The sequence below is a fragment of the Lethenteron reissneri genome, chromosome 41, assembly GCF_015708825.2.
Source record: "Lethenteron reissneri isolate LAM-NWPU_2019-01 chromosome 41, ASM1570882v1, whole genome shotgun sequence".
Lineage (NCBI taxonomy): Eukaryota > Metazoa > Chordata > Hyperoartia > Petromyzontiformes > Petromyzontidae > Lethenteron > Lethenteron reissneri.
In genome coordinates, this window is record NC_083819.1 from 8,082,201 (window position 1) to 8,100,199 (window position 17,999).

At 55.4% G+C, this 17,999-nt stretch overlaps 1 protein-coding gene across 2 annotated transcripts in view; it reads left to right on the forward strand.

Moving 5' to 3' along the window:
* The first annotated feature begins 6,718 nt into the window (after positions 1–6,718).
* The window catches only part of LOC133352779 (cysteine-rich motor neuron 1 protein-like), a 44,549-nt gene continuing 33,268 nt past the window's right edge, over positions 6,719–17,999 (forward strand). Inside the window, exons 1-2 of one of the 2 annotated variants that reach the window (XM_061568654.1) lie at positions 6,719–7,036; positions 7,638–8,120. In XM_061568654.1, coding sequence (XP_061424638.1) covers positions 7,811–8,120 — 310 coding nt within the window. In that variant the 5' untranslated portion in view covers positions 6,719–7,036; positions 7,638–7,810. Of the gene's footprint in view, positions 8,121–17,999 lie in introns of both variants that reach the window. The other variant, XM_061568655.1, reaches the window with a different exon arrangement.

The window sequence follows — 17,999 nt, forward strand, 5'->3', positions numbered from 1 at the left end:
AGAATGGGCTTAGTTTCTCAAATCCGTCCCCTCCACCGCCTCCGTCCACCCTGCAGCAGTGCCCATGGGGTCAGTCGATTGGCAGGATCGTGTGTGGTGGGGTCAAGTTTGGGGTACGCTCACCCCATTGAAGTTGGAAGAGGAGGCCAAATACCCTCTACAAATTTGCCTGTCATTGAGGCCCTTCCTTCAGCAGTGGCGTGAGCGACCAATTACAGCCCTAAACATTTGCCATTCTACTTGTGACATTTGATAAATCTATAATTTAATAATACAATTTTGACTTAATGCTTTCATGACTGCAGGAATTCATATTCTTGGGTGATTCGGTAAAGTCACGCAGATAGGTTCAAATAAAATAACATAAAAATAACCAAAAACTACGACGCTTCGATCGCAATACAAGCAATCGTCATCAGGAGAAAAATAGTGCGGAAAGCTGCTGAGGCTTTGTTACCGAAAGACCCTAGAAAATTAATATTAATATTTATATACTCAAAATAACTCGTGGCATTGTAATGAAGCGTCCACAATGTTTACAAGGAAGTGAAGTTATTCTGTCGGATTGATAAAATACGCAAGAGCGCGAAAGTCGAAAGGTTCCGTGTTTTTTTTTTCTTCTCACGCGGCTTGAACCACAAATCCACCGTAAACACAGAGTTAGAGACGAAAAGAGGAACACGACGTGGAAAAGAGAACACACGCAAGTTTGCGGAATCACGCTCACTATACTATACAGAACACACGCAAGTTTGCGGAATCACGCTCACTGTTACTATACAGAACACACCCAAGTTTGCGGAATCAAGCTCACTGTTACTACAGAGAACACACGCAAGTTTGCGGAATCACGCTCACTATACTATACAGAACACACGCAAGTTTGCGGAATCACGCTCACTGTTACTATACAGAACACACCCAAGTTTGCGGAATCAAGCTCACTGTTACTACAGAGAACACACGCAAGTTTGCGGAATCACGCTCACTGTGACTTTAGAGAACACACACAAGTTAGCGGAATCACGCTGACACACGCGAGTTAGCGAAAGAGCAGAGAAACATCATCCACTTGAGGACGGCTGCTTGCGTTGTGGCCGAAACGTCGTGAGAATTATTTTATTATGAGGACGGCTGCTTGCGTTGTGGCCGAAACGTCGTGAGAATTATTTTATTATGTTTTATTTTTATTATTTTATTATTTCCCTTCTACGTGACTTTACCGAAAAACCAAGAAGATGAATCCCTGCAGTCACGAAAGCTTTAAATCGAAATCATCCATTATATATTTCAAGGCAGTGCTATTGACGAGCGTGTTGAGTTTGTTGTTGTTGTTTGTGATTGTGCAGCACTTGCCAGCGCAGCGCCAGTACCGTAGAGTCGTGTCTGGTAAGAGGAGCGGGTTGGGACAGGGCACGGCGCTCGTGGTGGAGATGGTGACTCGTGGTCAAGACGAAAGAAGGAGTGGCAGCCTCAGTCCATCCCGCGGTCGTAAATGTATCTTTCTGGAGCGACTGAATCGTCGCCCAGAGTGATAATATAATTTCACGCGCAGCAACGTGTGACACGGTTTCACTAAACGGGCCGTCCATAAATGACGTCACGCGATTTTGGACGATTTTTGACCACCCCCACCCCCTCGTCACACGGCGTCACAAAAAGTCAGACCCCCCCACAAATCTCTGCCCCCCCCCAAAAACAATATTTCAATTTTGAAAATAAAACATGCTTCAAATCGCTTTCAACTATTGTCATCGTAGTGCGCATTTAATGTGGCGCTGCACTATGATGTTGTAAGAGAAAACATTTATTAAAACGTCTATTTAATGAAGTAGAACGTGTTGTCTATATTTATTTAAAGTTGCGCATATTGACGTGACGTTACATTTCTCAACCCGCCCCCCTCGTCACACATCGTCACAAATGTCTGACCCCCCCCCGCCCCTAGGTGCGTGACGTCATTTATGGACGGCCCCAAAGTGCGTGTACTTTGCTGGCATTTCGGTGACTGCAGCTTGGGTTGGAGATTGAGTTCGAGTAAAAAAAAACAAGTCCTTCGGCCGAGCCGTTTGCTCGGCTCGCGGGTCACGGTGGCATCGCCCTTGAGAGTTAAAATACGCGCACGGATTCGGCACGCCGCATCAATCCGCGCTCACTCGGCCGTTAACCTTGAGATCAACAAATCAACCTGCAGCTCGCGCCACGGAACCCGCGCGCGGCACGGACTTCACTTAGCGGATTGTCTCGTCTGCGGCGCGTATTCTTTACGCTCAATTAAATAAATTGCCATTACTTTGCCGATTGCATTTCGCGGCTACAACTTTACGCCGTGACAGTACTGGGTCGTGCACACAGCCTCGTGCGCGTGCAGGGACCCCCTCCCTCGTGTCAATCCACCGCTGTACGAGGGCCTCCAATCAAACGTGGGGTTATTGGACCATACTTCACCGCGCTCGTCAATGCGGGTCGGCGAGGAATGATGGGGGGGGGGGGGGGACACACGAGTCGAACGCTTGCCATTAATTGCAGCGATGGGAATTCGCAAATTTCCGTCAATCGGCGAGGCGCGCGTGAACACGACGCCTCGTGTCGCGATGGAGCTGCGGTCGGCAATGGTAATTCGGGATTGCATCGCCGCCTTTCTCATTATTAATTGACACTAATTGAGGAGAGACCCGACCCCACCCACATCCCCCTCTCTCTCTACCTCCCGACCACCGCCCAAACTCCCCTCCAGCGCCTCGTGTCAGCACGCTGGCGCGGGAGCTGAGGTCGCCCTTCTACGAAGCCGTGACGCAGCCGAGCGGGGGGGGGGTCAACCGCGTCGTTGCAAGGGGGGTTTTCGCGGTTCGACATTGAGCGGCCGCCCCGATTAATACCGCGGGTGTTGCTCACCGTACAACCACTTTGGGCCATCTGCCGCACAGCAGCGGACGTCACAGATGCCGTGACGGCATTCGCAGGAGTGGTGCTCGTTTGTCTTCCGGCCTCAAAGTGAGCACACTTTGATGAAATTGGACCGCAAAGTGCTCATTTGGAATCCACGTGGCAATCGTCGCCCCGTTACCGCAAAACAAGTTGGGCAGGACCATTCCGAACAAAAAGAGTCGTGAGGACTCAGCGAGGCTTTCCTGGATAAACACGCGGATTGATAACAACAACAGCAGCAGCAGAAACAACGCATACTAAATACGCCGTCGTGAACTCAGAAGAGGTGTCTTTGTTACAACGTTGCTCACATAGGACAAGGGGGGCGGGGGGGGTTGGCGTCGCCTTGCAAGTTGCCCAATCTCTCGAACCTTCCGCGCTCACGAGCGCCCTCTTGCCGGAGCTGTGCACGACGCTCAGGGCGATCACGGCGGGCGGCGAGGGGAGCGGGGTGGTGGCCCTCCCGCAACGCCTCGCTCGCAACGGGAGGGCCCCGATGAACAGCCGTGCAACACGGACCGGCTCGAGTCCACGTGCATTGAGATCGTTGAGAGCGGTGGTTCTTAAACCTTTAGCGCAGCCGTGCACCCCTTTTCATTTCTCCATCGTCAAGCTAAATGATAATGTTAGTACATACACAGGTTTCAGGAAACAAAGTACAGTAACACCTTGGATTGCGAGTGACTTGGTCTGTGAGTGTTTTGCAAGACGAGCAATTTTTTTTAATCAATATTAATTTGATAAACGAGCGAGGTCTTGCAATACGAGTAGTACGTGTATACGCTTTGTCTGCCGAGCGTCACGTGATCACAACTGATATACGAGTGCTTTGATATACGAGTGCTTTGGATTACAAACATGTTTCCGGAACGAATTATGCTCGCAATCCAACGTTTTACTGTAAGTTGTACTTAACGGGCTCGTGCTTAATTTGTGTTGTCGATGATTGACCTTCGAAAAAGATCTGGACACGTCTCGCACCCCCAGAAAGGACATCTCGCACCCCCATGGGGGTGCATTCACCCCAGATTAAGAACCACTCGTTTAGATGATTTTGCTGCCATAAATGTCCAAAGCGTGAACCACTTTGTTGAGCTATCATCATTGTGGTCAGGTCGCTTCTGGAAAAAATAAGTCAGCACCTCAGTGGGCTTTGCCTGCTAGGACGGGGATGGTTGACTGTTGTATTTGTATGCGTTTGGGTGATTTGTTTACTTTTCTTGTACTATTCACGACGATCACGTTGTGGCACTGTTTGTTGTTGTTACGTTGTTATACAGAGCTTTATAGCTCATCGGATTCATCCTCCAGTCTAAATAAATATTCTGATTCTGAAGTTCGCACACCGCGCCATCCATCACTCCCTTCCTGACGTCTGACCCAGAAGCAGGTGAACGTTCGACACCCGGCCACCAACATTTATCTGCTCTTAACAGTTTCATTCCAAAAAATGTTTTGTTACCATCGAGTGTCCCAACTTCTGGAGCATCGTCAGCGCAATCGCGCGGTCAATCCACTGCTGGATGACGGCCTACTCCAGGCCGCCGTCACCTGTCACGATCCTGCGGTGTAGTAACCCAACCAGCGCTCGCGCACACATTTCTATTTCATCGTTCCACCTCCTCGATGGGTTCGCCCTCTCGAAACGCGCTCAATTCCTTGTCAGCGACTGCGTTATTATTCTGGTCCATCGATGGGAGAGGTGGGGTGGGGGGTCTGGAAACACAACCCCCCAGTACGTCCCCCACCCCCCATCCCTCGCCCTTGCCGTGTTGCAGAATCTCCCCCTTCGCTGGGTCGTGATTTCACATCTTGATGATGCACGCTTGTCCCACATGCCGAGTAATCAGCCACCGTCTCGCGACGAGCCGAGGGGTGCACGCGGTGCCCACCACCACCGCGCTCATTCATTGACTCGGTCAACGTTTCCCAGTGGAGCAGAAAACCCTCTTGGCAGTGGCACTCGCTCACGCTCTCTCGGTGTCTGTATCGGGGAGACAAAGGCGGCCGGGCGTGGTGCTGTCCACCCACCCCCTCGTGTGCCGTGCCGGCCTTTATAGGTGCTCGCTAATAGCACTTGCCCCTACAGTCTGTTAAGGCTATACGGGGGGTCTTTGTCTTTGTCTCGTGTCTAGGTGTGCCTGTCTCTGTGTGTGTGGCTCGGTGTCTGTCCGCGTGTTTGTGTTTCTGACTATTCTCTATCTGTCTTTGTGTTTATTTCTACGTGTGTACACGTCGTGTCTGTGGCACCTGTTTGACCTTCACGTGTGTCTCTCTCTCTGTCTCCTTCCATATCCCTGTACATGCATCCGTGTCTCTGTCTGCGTGTCTCTGCTCAGGCTAGGGCTCTGGGTCAGTGTGTCCCGCTGCTCGATGATTCAACGTGAGGAGCGTGGTGGTGGTGGTTGGTGGTGGTTGTGGTTGGTGTGGTGATGGTGGTGATGTTGACGTGGTGATGGTGGTGATGTTGGCGTGATGATGGTAGTGATGTTGGCGTGGTGATGCTGCTGGAGGAGGAGGAGGTGGTGGGGGTCACATTCCACCGCGAAGGAATGCGGAAAACCCTCCCCTCCATCCGATGGCGACAACGCTCACATCCCCTCCTCGGCACCACACGCAAGTCGGTACCGAACAAACAGCGCAAAGGCTGCCCCCCCCCAACTCACAACCACCCCCCAAAGTCACTACACTGCTGTCACGACGGTTTGATGCGAACTTGTTTGACCATACTTCACCATGCTGGTTCGTGCGGGTTGGTGAAGGTGAAGGAGGCCCAGGGCCGGATTCAGACCCCACGAGCCACTGATGTTAGCCGATAACTCGGGCAGGGCGCGAATCGCCGTGCCACCGCCCCATTATATCCCCCCCCCTCCCGCACTGCCCCCCCCCCTCTGTGATCGCTGTTAGCGAGCACCTATTAAGGCCGCTAGGTAGGTGGTCGCTCGCAGCACGATGTCTCGCCAGACCGCACGTGCGTGTGTGTACTGTATCATACTGGGTAAGAGATGGACTCACAGGGCCGCAAGGGTGATCAGCATCCCCACCTGAATTCGATTGCCGGCCACGGCTCACATCAGTGGCGCTTGCACCCCCTCGGCCTTGAACGAGCACCCCCTGCAGTGTGCAAGCGGCGGCATTGCGGAGATACAAAGGCGGCCGGGCGTGGTGCTGGCCAGGCCAGGCTCCTCGTGGGCGTGGCTGACCTTCATCGGGTGCTGACCAACAGCACTTGACCCTTACGGAGGAACCACGGGGGTCCCATAAGCCCCCGGCTCCACGCGATGCGCTAATTAAAGTTTCAAAGTTTTGTTTACGACTGCGGCAATTTTGGCAACGACGGGTGCTCGGTGAAGAACGAGAGGGTTTGATTTCTGGTGGGTCGCGGCGTTCATGCTGCGCGGTGGGACGGAGCGGCCAAAAATAAATACATTTATTACGATTTTGACCTCCGTTTATTCGTTGACCCCGGGGTCCCCGCCCGTAAGGTTCACTTGTCGCCAAAAGTCAGTGAAAGGCTACGAGCGAGGCGCGTCTTTGTCTCTGCTGCCGCTGCTGCTGAGCTCTTACGGAGGAGAGGCGGGTGGAGGAGGGCGAGCGAGGAGGGGATGAGAGAGGGAGGCGCGACTGTGATTGACAGCTCTGACTGAGCCGGGGAGTGGGGTGGAGAGAGGGAGGGAAGGGAGGGGAGGAGAGAGCGCTGAGCGACTCAAAGCACCGTGGGTTGGAGGGAGCCGCACGGCACTGCCCACGGAGAACAAGACTCAGAAAGGGGGGGAGGGAGGAGAGAAGGCGGAGGGCGGTGTCGTCTCGGTTGCTCTGCTCCGCCCGCGTCTCCATCATCATAGCCGAGCCAGCACTCGAGGAAGCAGAGAGAGAGAGAGAGCGGGGCAAGGGAAGCGTTGAGCCAAACTTGTGTGTAGCGAGAGGGAGAGAGGCGATATATAAAACACAGCAGTACACGTGTACGCAGCCAGGGCGAGTCTCCTACTCCCTTAGCTGTTACGTGGAGTTGGAGGTGGTTGTCGCTGCTGCTGCTAATAGCAGTGTGACGTAAACAAGTTGCCGTTCGTTGTTTTTCTGCTGCGCATGGCGGGATAAGTGTAAGAAGGTAAGGCAGAGTAGGATACATTTTTTTTGTGGGAAGTTGCAGTCGAGCCAGCTGTATGAATAATTCATAGCGTTAAGTTGGAGGGGACTAGTAGTCGTTACTGTTCGGAGAGTGAGAGAGTTGGGGGAGAGGAGAGAGAGAGTTAGGGGAGAGAGAGAATCTCGCTCGGAACATCGAGCCAGCCGCGTGTGGTCTAGGGCGCCACTCACGGCGGGGAGTACCAGGAACACCTCGCACGCACACAAACACGCGTGTGCGTGCGTGCGTGCGCTTACCTAACACAGCCTCGAGTACGTACACTTCTCTCACACTGCAGGTAGTGTTAGACCTTACACACACACACAGAGCCGCGTAAACCGAGAGAGATCGACAAAAACCTCAATCTCGAATTATCCAACGCGAGCGGGGCCAACCCACAAGAGACGCGCAGATTCGCTGGGAGTCTTATCTGCCTGCACACACACAGAGGGTGGTGATAGGGGGCGCGAACGCGTGGCAAGCGAGTTGTCTTCTCGAGTGTCAGCCACGAGGAGAAAGAGAGAGGCGGGGGGAAGGGAGCCGAGTTACTGTAGCAGTTAGTTCGCCGTGTTCGTGTCTGGAGGCAGGAGCGGTGAAGCGAGGAGTGGGACTGCAAGCGGTGGGTAGCATTGGCACGTCATCCAGGAGGAAACGCGAAGGACTAGAGGCGAGAGGCAGTGGAGTCTGAGTTGTCGGTCGACACGAGCAGCAGCAGCAGCAGCCTCGCCAGCCGCAGCGAGTGAACGAGTCCGTGCCATGGCTGCTCCTCTTCGCCACGGAGCTCGCCCCGGTCGTCCGCTCCTCCTCCTCATCCTCGGCGCCCTCCTCGTCTCCTCGGCGTCTGCCCTCTCGTGCCTCTGCGACCGCGCGCGCTGCGAGGCACCGCGTGGCTGCGCGGGTGGCACGGTGCCGGACGTGTGCCACTGCTGCCACGCATGCGCCAAGCAGGCGGGCGAGGCGTGCGGCGGCATGTACGACATGCTGGGCACGTGCGACAGGGGCCTGCGGTGCGCGCAGCCGCCCGCCGCACGACTCGGGTTCAGCATGACACCGGGACATTGCGAGGGTGAGTCCCAGCAGCGGTGACTGATTTCTCTCGCTCGCTCGCTGTCTCGTTGTGATGCTGCTGGGGCGCATTGGGGGACGGCTGGGACTCTGTGGTGGTGGTAGTGGTCATCAACAGCAGTGATTTGAACTAAGGTGGGCTCTTTCGATTTAAAGCTTTCGTGACTGCAGGGATTCATATTCTTGGTTCTTTTGGTAAAGTCACGTAGAATGGAAATAATAAAATAATAAAATAAAACGTAATAAAATAATTCTCACGACGTTCCGGCCACAACGCAAGCAGCCGACGCTGTCTCCCCGACAGACCTGGTCTTCACCTGAGGACGGCTGCTTGCGTTGCGGCCGAAACGTCGTGAGAATTATTTTATAATGTTTTATTTTATTATTTTATTATTTCCATTTTACGTGACTTTACCGAAAGAACCAAGAAGACTAAGGTGGGCTGTTAGGTTGACCGTATTTCATCATCATCATCTAGCGCTGCATGGAGACGTCCACATTGTCACCCTGATCTTCGTGTACCTTGGTCATCATTACCATCATCGCTGAGTCCGCGTGTTAACCTTGATCATACTTCCTCATTCTCTCCATCACTGGATGCGTAACATCCCCAAGTCAACCACCACAATCATCATCACGAGTCATGATCTGCTAGATGGCCTCCCTTCCATCATCGTCATCATCATCATCCATTATCTATCCACTGCTGGATGAAGGTCTCCCCACGTCATCGTCATCCCTCCTGGGGTTGCACATTCCAGCTCGCCCCTGCCGTCCCCGCGGGCGCGTTCTCTCCTTTCCATTTGCCTCCCACTCCGTCGCCGGGTTCGTCCATCGCCCACCGTCCCTGCTCACCGATGCGTCCCAACTCCGCGTGCCCTCCTCAACAGCCACAGTTGCTGTCTGTGTGTGCCCCCCCCCCCCCCCCCCAATTGTTCCCCGATCCGCGCGTTCCTCTCTTTGTTTTTAGCTCTGCGCGTGTAATCCCCGACCATCACATCTGCGTGGGAGTCATGGGGTGGGGGGTTGTGTTTTAACCGGGTATCCTAAAACAAACTCTGGAGTGATTTACGCACTGGGCTTTGAGCCTCGTCACCCAAGTTCGATGCCCGGCCATGGCTAACATCAGTGGCGAGTAACATCAACCTGCACTGACCAATGTGGTGAAATATGGTCAAACGGCCCCCATGGCCAACAACGGCATTTGCCCAGCAGTGGATCGACAAAGGATTGGGAGCTATTTTAAATTAAACGCACCCTCTAGCCTGAGCGCACACCGAACCCCGATCTCAACGCTAACCCGAGCGCGTCCGGTCATTGGGCAGGCTAAACCCGCTTAGATATGATCCCCAATTAAGGTCAAACCCAGTCCCGGCAGTAGCATCATCTCGCGTGTACAGCTCGGCGTCCTTTGGTGCACGTGACGCGAGAAAGGAGTCCCGGCGTGTTGCATCGTCACGGTGTCGACGTCGTCGTCGTCGGCGTGTGCCTCCAGTCGAAGCGTGCCCGGCGAGAGGCTTCGAGACCGTCGCGCCGACGTCTCGCGCAGAGCGCCGCCGACGACACCTTTGGCGCTCGGTGCGCGGCTGGAGACGGGAGCCCAACGAGTCTCGGGATGACTACGAAGACGAAGATCCCCCGCGTAGCCTTAACAAAAATGTTGGGGTAAGGGCTGTTTGCGTGCGCCTATGAAGGCCGGCATGGCACACGAGGGGGTGGGTGGCCAGCACCACGTCCGGCCGCCTTTGTCTCGCCCAGTGGCGAGGCTGAGTCGACCTAGGGGAGGCCCAGAATCGGTTCAGATAATCGTCACTGGGAATCGAACCCGTGTTCGTAGCGCGGCGCGCTAACCGCTACGCCACCGCTCCCCATGACTTCACAGACACACACACACGGAGCCACTGACTGCGCACACTCGTGGACTGAACGGAAGAGTTGTACCCGTGGCCCAGAAATCTTCCAGAATTCTCCCGGTCCCGTTGGATCTCGGAAGCTAAGCAGGAATTTTTAGCCTGTTCAGTACATGGGTGGGTGACCAATACCAGGGCTTGGCAGGTGTCGTAGGCGTGGGCTACGTCGTGTGGCCAGAAGATGGCAGTGCCAAAAGTCACCTCCCCCCCCCCTCGGACACAGCAGCGGTGTGTTGTCTTTGCTCCACGCTCTCCGTTTTCCTCTCGCACGAAGCCCAGCGCTCGTTAATGAACAGCATTGACCAAACATCCCAACGTAGCAGAAGCCCTCCTGGAAGAGAGTCCTCGGGCCCGGCGAGGCTTTCTCGGGGTAAATCATTGGCGTCATTTTTTGTTGTGAAAAGTGCGCGCGTTCCCATTAGGGGCACAGTGTCACCCGACGCTCCGAGGTGCATTCCTGTGGTATTAATGGAGCCTCGAGTTCACTCTCGCTCTCTCCTACGATTGCGCACTTTCAAACACCCCCTCCCCCTCCACCACCCCTGACGCTGTGTTAGCCGGAAAGCCGCCGTCTTAATACATCGACTGTGTTTTAAAGGAGAAATTACGACACGCCAAAATACGGTGGGTGGGGGGTGGGTGGAGTGGCTTTTTGATTTTCTAGCCAAGGAGAAAAGAGAGAGGAATTTATTTTTGAAATTCAGGGCAATGGCTTCTTGGACAAAAAAGTTGTTCTCTGAAAAAAATGTTTCGGAATTATTTTATCAATGGACCAATGTTGGCTTGTTTCCAAATCATGACAAATCATGTACCCAGGAGAAAGCCCCCCCCCCCTCATCCTCCTCCTCTGCCTCTCGAGTCTCAAGACTCGTTTTAAGTCGGGTGCTGCTTACACTTTGAGACGTTTGGCGAACTCCGCGAGCACGAGTTTGGCTTCGTGTGGGGGAGGTACACGAGAAAGATCCTCCAGAAACCCCCCCACCCATCCCCCCCGGGTACGAAGGGGGGCGACACTCTGCACTGCCCTCTCCTGGCCGAACCCCAAGAGGCTCCTGCTCTCTGGGATGTTTGGCCCCCACACCTTTCATGGAGGCCACTTAAGAGGCGCGGATGCTTCAACGCAAGACGGACGGGCGTCGAATGCGCGCACGCCACGACTACGGCCCCGTGCCTGGAACCACCGCGGCGAGAATCCTCGAGACCCGCCGAAGGTGGCCCCACAAAGATTCCTTCCTCTCGAAGCTCGAACGCCGCGAGGCGCTCGCAGGCAAGCGCCTCGGCACACCAGAGGTCGCAAACGGGTTTTGATTCCTTACCCGTACCCGGCCGCACCAGGGTCGCAAATGGGTACCCGTACCCGGCCGGGTACGGGTACCCGTTCCCTACCCGTACCCGATCCCTACCCTAAATGAGTGACAAACGGTTACTCACCAGTGACTCACGGCCTACCCGTACCCGGCCGCACCAGGGTCGCAAACGGGTACCCGTACCCGTACCTGGCCGGGTACGGGTAGCCGGGTATCGGGTAGGGTACGGGTATCGGGTACCCCGGTTGTGACCTCTGCGGCACACTCCTTGAACTCTTGCGACACCGCCGCCAGCGCCCCCGCTGGAGGAACCCCCGTCGCGCCTACCTGGGACCTTCCCAGCGGCCACGAGAAGCGCTGGCGATCTGCGGCAAAGGTTCCGTCAACTTGGCTCGCAGGTGGAGGGTGTTGAGTGTTGGGGGGTGGGGTTGGGAGGTGAAAGCACGTAAAGCTTCAATGTTGTGCTCGGCGTTTGCCCAATTTGCTACGGGCGTGCCACGCGACACTGCGGCGGGGGTAACGCGACACTGTTTTCCAGCGACGCTTCACAGGAGCTAAAAGGGCACCGGGCACGGATATGCAATATATGTAATTATATACGCACGGCGCAGCGGACTGAAGGACGTCTGTTAGCCTGGCACTGCCAACGACGTCTCGCCATGCGAGGCGGTTGGGCAGACGCGTGCGTGCGTGCGTGACGCAAACGCGATGCCGGCGACCCGGGTTCGATTCCCGCTCACGGTCAACGCCAGTGACGTTTATTTGAACCGGTCCTGGGCCTCCCCTAGGTCGACTCAGCCTCGATTGAGTACCTGGTGCGGTGTGTAAACATCGCCACTAGGGGAGACAAAGGCGGCCGGGTGTGGTGTTGGCCACCCGACCCATCGCGCGCCGCGCCGGCCTTCATAGGCGCTGCTCATGAACAGCACTTGCCCCTACAGTTTGTTAAGGCTATATGGGGGATTTTGTCTTTGTCCTCTGTGCCCCCAGCACATTCTCGGCCGTTCTCGGTGTTCAAGGCTTCATTGATACTGTGCTGCCCTTGGTCAATCCACTGCTGGATGAAGGCCGCCATACGCCGTTTAGGCCGTGGGATTTCTCTCCTCGATTCTCGATTCTGGTTGGCGTAAGGGGGTGGGGGGGGGGGGGTGGTGCGGGGGGTGGCCCAGGAGCAGTTCATATGTTGCTCGCCGCCGAGAATCGGACTCGGATCGTCGGGTTCGTCGCGCAGCCTGTTAACCACTCGCTCCGCCACTCCACGCCTTGCGGCGTCTGCCAGAGGGTCATTACATTCTGTGGGCTTGCATCCCCCAAAAACAACTAAAGAGAGTGCATTGGAGCAAAGCTTTTTGTTGGGGAGGAAACCCAGCCACGGCACATCCTCTATCTCCCATTGGTGAAAAGCTTCCGGCTTTTGTGGACACAGTGCCGCACTTGATTAACAATTAAAAGTCAATCAGGGCTCACGTGGTGGCTGCGTCACCTTTGACCCCGGCGCTATCGCGCTCGAGTGACGGAGACGAGGCTAAAAATCCCCATTTGGCGGAGGCCGTATTGCAGCACGACCTGTAGATAAGGGATGGGGGGCAGGCGGGTGACCCGTCCGCGCAAAGGTCAATGCGGTTGAGCTTCCCCGGGCTTTTGTTTTGGTGACGTTTTTTCACCACCCCCCCCTCCCGCTCCCGTAGCCGTGGCAACAATGGCAGCCGTTCCGCCGGTTCAGTGTCTTGGCCTGCACGCGGTCTGCGCGGTGTTTTTGTTGCGGCGGGGTTTGATGTGGGCTGCGGCCATCCCTTGGACCGCATTGGAAGCAGAGTCCCTGCAGATTATACACGCACACACGCGTACACACACACATACGCGCGCACGCACACATGCGCGTGCATGCATGCAGGCATACGCGCAATAGACACAAAGTTCCCCTATATAGTCCTCGCGGGCTGTAGGAAAAAGTGCTGTTGGCGAACACCTAATGAAGGTCGTCACGGCACACGAGGGGGTGGGTGACCAGCTCCACGCCCGGCCACCTTTGTCACCCGAGTGGCGATGTTTACACCACGACACCAGGTACCCATTTGAGGCCGAGTTTATACACGCACACATGCACCATTCCGGGCCTAGGGAAATGGCACTCCTGGCATCGGATCTCAGATTGCATCCGCGATCGGGATTTTGGCGCAGAATTGGTGGCGATGGCCACCGAGCGAAGATCAGTGTGGCGGCGACGGCGGCGGCAGGTGCCTCGATTCAGGTTCGCGACCGGCAAAGTCCCGATAAACGCGTTCGGCACGAACCAAACTCACGGACTCCCTGGACATTGCAAGAGTTTTGCCGAAACCGAGCGGAGCCTCCTGGACTCGCGAAGCAACCGGGAGCTTGGGGAGGGGGGGGGGGGCAGGGGGTGCAGAGCGTCGCCACTGCCGCTGTGCGGGAGGTGATGAGCGGCCGGCGCCGTTTTTGTCGCGCTGCAATAATGGCGCCTTTGTTAGCGGCTGTCCTTTGGGAGCCGCAAAGCCAAAGATGAATGTATGGATTCGCTTTTAAGCGAAGGTCCCCTCTTTTTATTTGGGAGGAGGAGGTGGAGGGTGGACGGTGGTGCAATAATCACGGCCACCCAAACCAAAAAAGCAATGCGTGTTGCGTGGGTTCTCAGATGTGAACGGAACTGAAAAATAACATTTCGGGCAACATGTTCCAATGTGACTTCACTATTTCCTGCCTGAACACACTGCTCAAGTATTCCTCTTGGCCATATAAGGGTCTGTAAGTGAGACAGAAAACTCGCATTTTGCTCATTTCACGTCGCTGGCAATTGCTTTTGGCAGCGCTGCATGCCGGAGTCTGCCCACGCGTAGGCCCGGTGACCGAACCATGGCTCGCAGGGCGGGCTGGCGGGAGGGAGCACGGCACGGATTCGGCACGGCTGGCGGCACATCGGGGAGACGTTATCGGCGCCGCCGGTGACGACGGCGCGTCGCACAGATCCGGGGTGTGCCGTGAGACGAGCCGAGTGCCGTCACCGCAAGCTCGTGCATTTCAAGCCTTCGGGTGAAGGCACAGCCCACGCAATTGCTTGCCCGTGCCACTGCTAGCGGAAGGGCATCCACTGGAGGGGAGCTCTAGAGGGTGCTTGGTCTACTCTTCCACATGGATCCGATGTGTCGGAAGAGGCGGTTCCATCGCGCTTACAGGGGCCCGACCTATCTCGGGCTCGGGTTTTTTGGCTCTGGTTCGAGTCAGCTAGGGCTGGCGTCTGGGAGCCCTGCTTGCGATTGCAGTCGTCAAGGTCCCTCTCTGCAAGAATGCTTCCGCGCGCCTCCAAGACCAACAAACAGGAAAGGAATGTTCTTCTTGGTTCTTTAGGTAAAGTCACGTAGAAGGGAAGTAATAAAATAATAAAAATAAAACATAATAAAACAATTCTCACGACGTTTCGGCCACAACGCAAGCAGCCGTCCTCAGGTGAAAACCAGGTCCGTCGAGGCGACAGAGTCTGAATGAAACAGCACACGGGCTTTCATTCAGACTCTGTCGCCTCGACGGACCTGGTTTTCACCTGAGGACGGCTGCTTGCGTTGTGGCCGAAACGTCGTGAGAATTGTTTTATTATGTTTTATTTTTATTATTTTATTACTTCCCTTCTACGTGACTTTACCGAAAGAACCAAGAAGATGAATCCCTGCAGTCACGAAAGCTTTAAATCGAAAAAGGAAAGGAATGGTCTATATTTATTAACCGTGAAAAAATGCCGCGCGTAGCAACTCCGAATACTACGCTTAAGCCATTTCAAGCAGCCCTCGTGATGACCATAAAGAGTCCTTGTGGCATTTTCCTGCCCTGCAAGATGCATTTCCAAGCACCAAGGACACTCTGCTTGAGCCGTGCCGGTCACCGTGCCACGATAACCACGACTCGCAGAATCTTCGGAAAATGAGAGTACCTGTCTCGTGTCGCAGTGAGATGCATGCAACAAACCCCGCAAAGAATCCGAACGCAGAAAACGAAAATCCGTGCGACAAATTGACGAACACGCCGGGGTTGTTTTTCGCCTCGTAATCCCCGCCTCGCAGTAAGCTGTAAAGTGAGCGTGCGCACGCCACTGCACATTAGTGCTAAGCTGCTCGCTTCCAGCGCATGGCGGTTGCGGCAGCGATGTGCCGGTTCAATTCGGTAGCTGCCAAAGAGAAAAACCCGTGCAGGCTCGCTCGCTCGCTCGGAGCGAGAGTCCCGGGGCTGGATTCTGCCGGCGGTCGTGTGCTCGGGAGCGCCGCCAGTGTGCGGGACGTGACTTGTCCTCGCGTCGCCTCTCCTCGCCACCGCACTTCCTCGGCACGGCGCGCCCTCACCGCAATAACAAAACCTTCGCGCAGGCCGCACGAAGGTTTTGTTATCGCGCGCGAGGACTCGCGTCGTTTGGGGAGAGAAGCGGGCGCGTGCGGGGAGCTCACGAAGAATTGATAATAAAAATAGAAAATCGCGGCGGCGATCAATCCGCTCTGCACATCGACGGATGGAATTTTCGTTGCCAAGACCTCCCTGTCAAAAAAAAGGGGGACGTAAATAATTGTTATAAAGTTTGGCAAGCGAATGCTTTTTTTTTCGTAATTCTTTTAATGACATCACAGCTTGGCACCGCGTTGGTTTTCTTAAAGCCTCGAGCGGCGCCTCCCTGGCGGTGCGCGCGCTCTGCGGCTCGACGGGCCGCGTGGACGAGGTGGCTTCGTCCGACGCGCTGGGTCTGGTGGGCTCGTCTGCGGTGGCGCGTCGTGGGTGCGTTCGTGGGTGTGCGCGCGTGGGTGTGCGCGCGTGCGTCGAGTCGGCTCGCTGGCACAACGCGAAGAATAAAAACAACGAGCGTCGCTCCTCTCCGGAGGGCGCTCGTCGGGCAGAGAGCCGCGCTCGAAACCGCAGCGGCTTGTCGCCAAAGAGGCCGAGAAATCCGGACACCGCAGATCCTGTCGAGACAAACAGGAAGGCATTGCGTGTGTGGGTGCGGGTGCGTGTGCGTGTCAGGCGGGGACCTTGGCCCCTCACTTTGAAGGTAAACAACCGGAAAGGAGCCTCGTCTCTTTTCATGGTGAAGTAACCGACAAATAACAAAACACGGCGGAGAGCTTTAGTGTCCATAGATTCCACGAAATGTGCCGAGGATGCCGATATGCGGAGGTTTGGGGTGGGGGTTGTGGGGCTTTTCCACGGCCATTGTCTCCACCCGGGGTTACTTGAGGCCACTTGTTGGAACAAAATCCAGCGATGGCCGAGGCAGGAGATGCCGTCACGGCCCTCCTGTCAATCCCGCAGCTCAGGCGGGCTGCCCCGGGGCTGCCCCGAGTTGTTGTTGTAGTTGTTGTTGTTGTGACTACAGTGTGCGTTGCAGAGGGCTGGGCTCTACGGTGTGGTTTCGGGTTGCAACGCGTTTTGATGCCCGACGTTTCGCACCGCATGCGGGCAGTTTCCTGAACAAGCAAACGTTGTGACGTGCCAACCAGCCCAGCGCACGTTTCATCCTGAAAACAACGTCAGAGTTTTATTGGGGGGCGGGGTGCGTTTAACACTCGATGTGCACGCTTACACTGGAGCCTGGCGCGCGTGTTACATGCGTGTTACATGCGTGTTACGTGTGTTGCGTGCTTGAAGTGCTAACCCGCAGCAGGTTATATAAGGTGGGGGTAGAATTTTTACTGCGCTGCGGCACGCATAACGTCTGCCGGCAGTGGTCGTTCGTAGAAGGTGACTGGGGGATGGGTTCACGATTGATCAATAAATTCTATGATGCTATAAACTCGATTATTCTGTTAAACTCTAGTCATGGGCAGGGCGTCGGTAGTTGGTCACAAGGGGGGCTGCTTCTCGCTTGTCATTTCCACGAATACGGAAGTCATGGATTTTCAGAATAAACATTTGTAACCGTGGGATTGAGTGTCCTTACCCTTCGGCGGTGTGGGAGTTGTTGGTACTTTCCACGCTATCGCAACGCCCGTCTGGGAATTGAGGAACGTGAGGAGTCAAAAGCTCGGAAGAGAAGGCGGCAGGCGGCTGTTTCCTTGATCGCCGTTTTCAGGTCGATTAGTCAGAGCGAAAGTTTCTGTTGCAAGTTTGGTTAAGGTCACCGGTTTAAGCCGTGACAGCGCAGGAGAGGAAACATCTGCTCCGGGGATGTCTGCGGAATCGTCCACGGTGCCGTCGTGGCGCTCCGTGAGCGCACGCGACGGCGTGCAGCAGGCAGACGCGCCATTTCAAGAGAGGATAGGAAATGCCCGTGTTGCACCAAAGTTACTTTTTGTACAAAAGTATCGTGGCCCTGTGGATAGACCTCCCCCCTCCTCCTCTCCACCCGCCCAAACTCCCCCCCTCCTCACCTCCATGGGAATGCGGAATTTCCACCGCTTGCTAGTTGCAGGGCTGTAACTCCATGGCTCGTGAGAGCAAGATACCCGCTTGACTTGGAGCGGAGGCATTTGACCAACGACTCTGACTGCGCCCGATCTCCATCACCGCTGGGAACGCTCAACTCGGGGTTGAGCCCGCAAAGTCCTCGGGTGCGTGACCGCCACGCCACGCGCGCCGCAGGTCAGCATTAGCGAGGCGTCGCCGTTACGCGACGGGTAGCGGAGAAGATTTCAGAATTTCTTAAACAAAAATGTCTCGCACCCTACTCCTGTG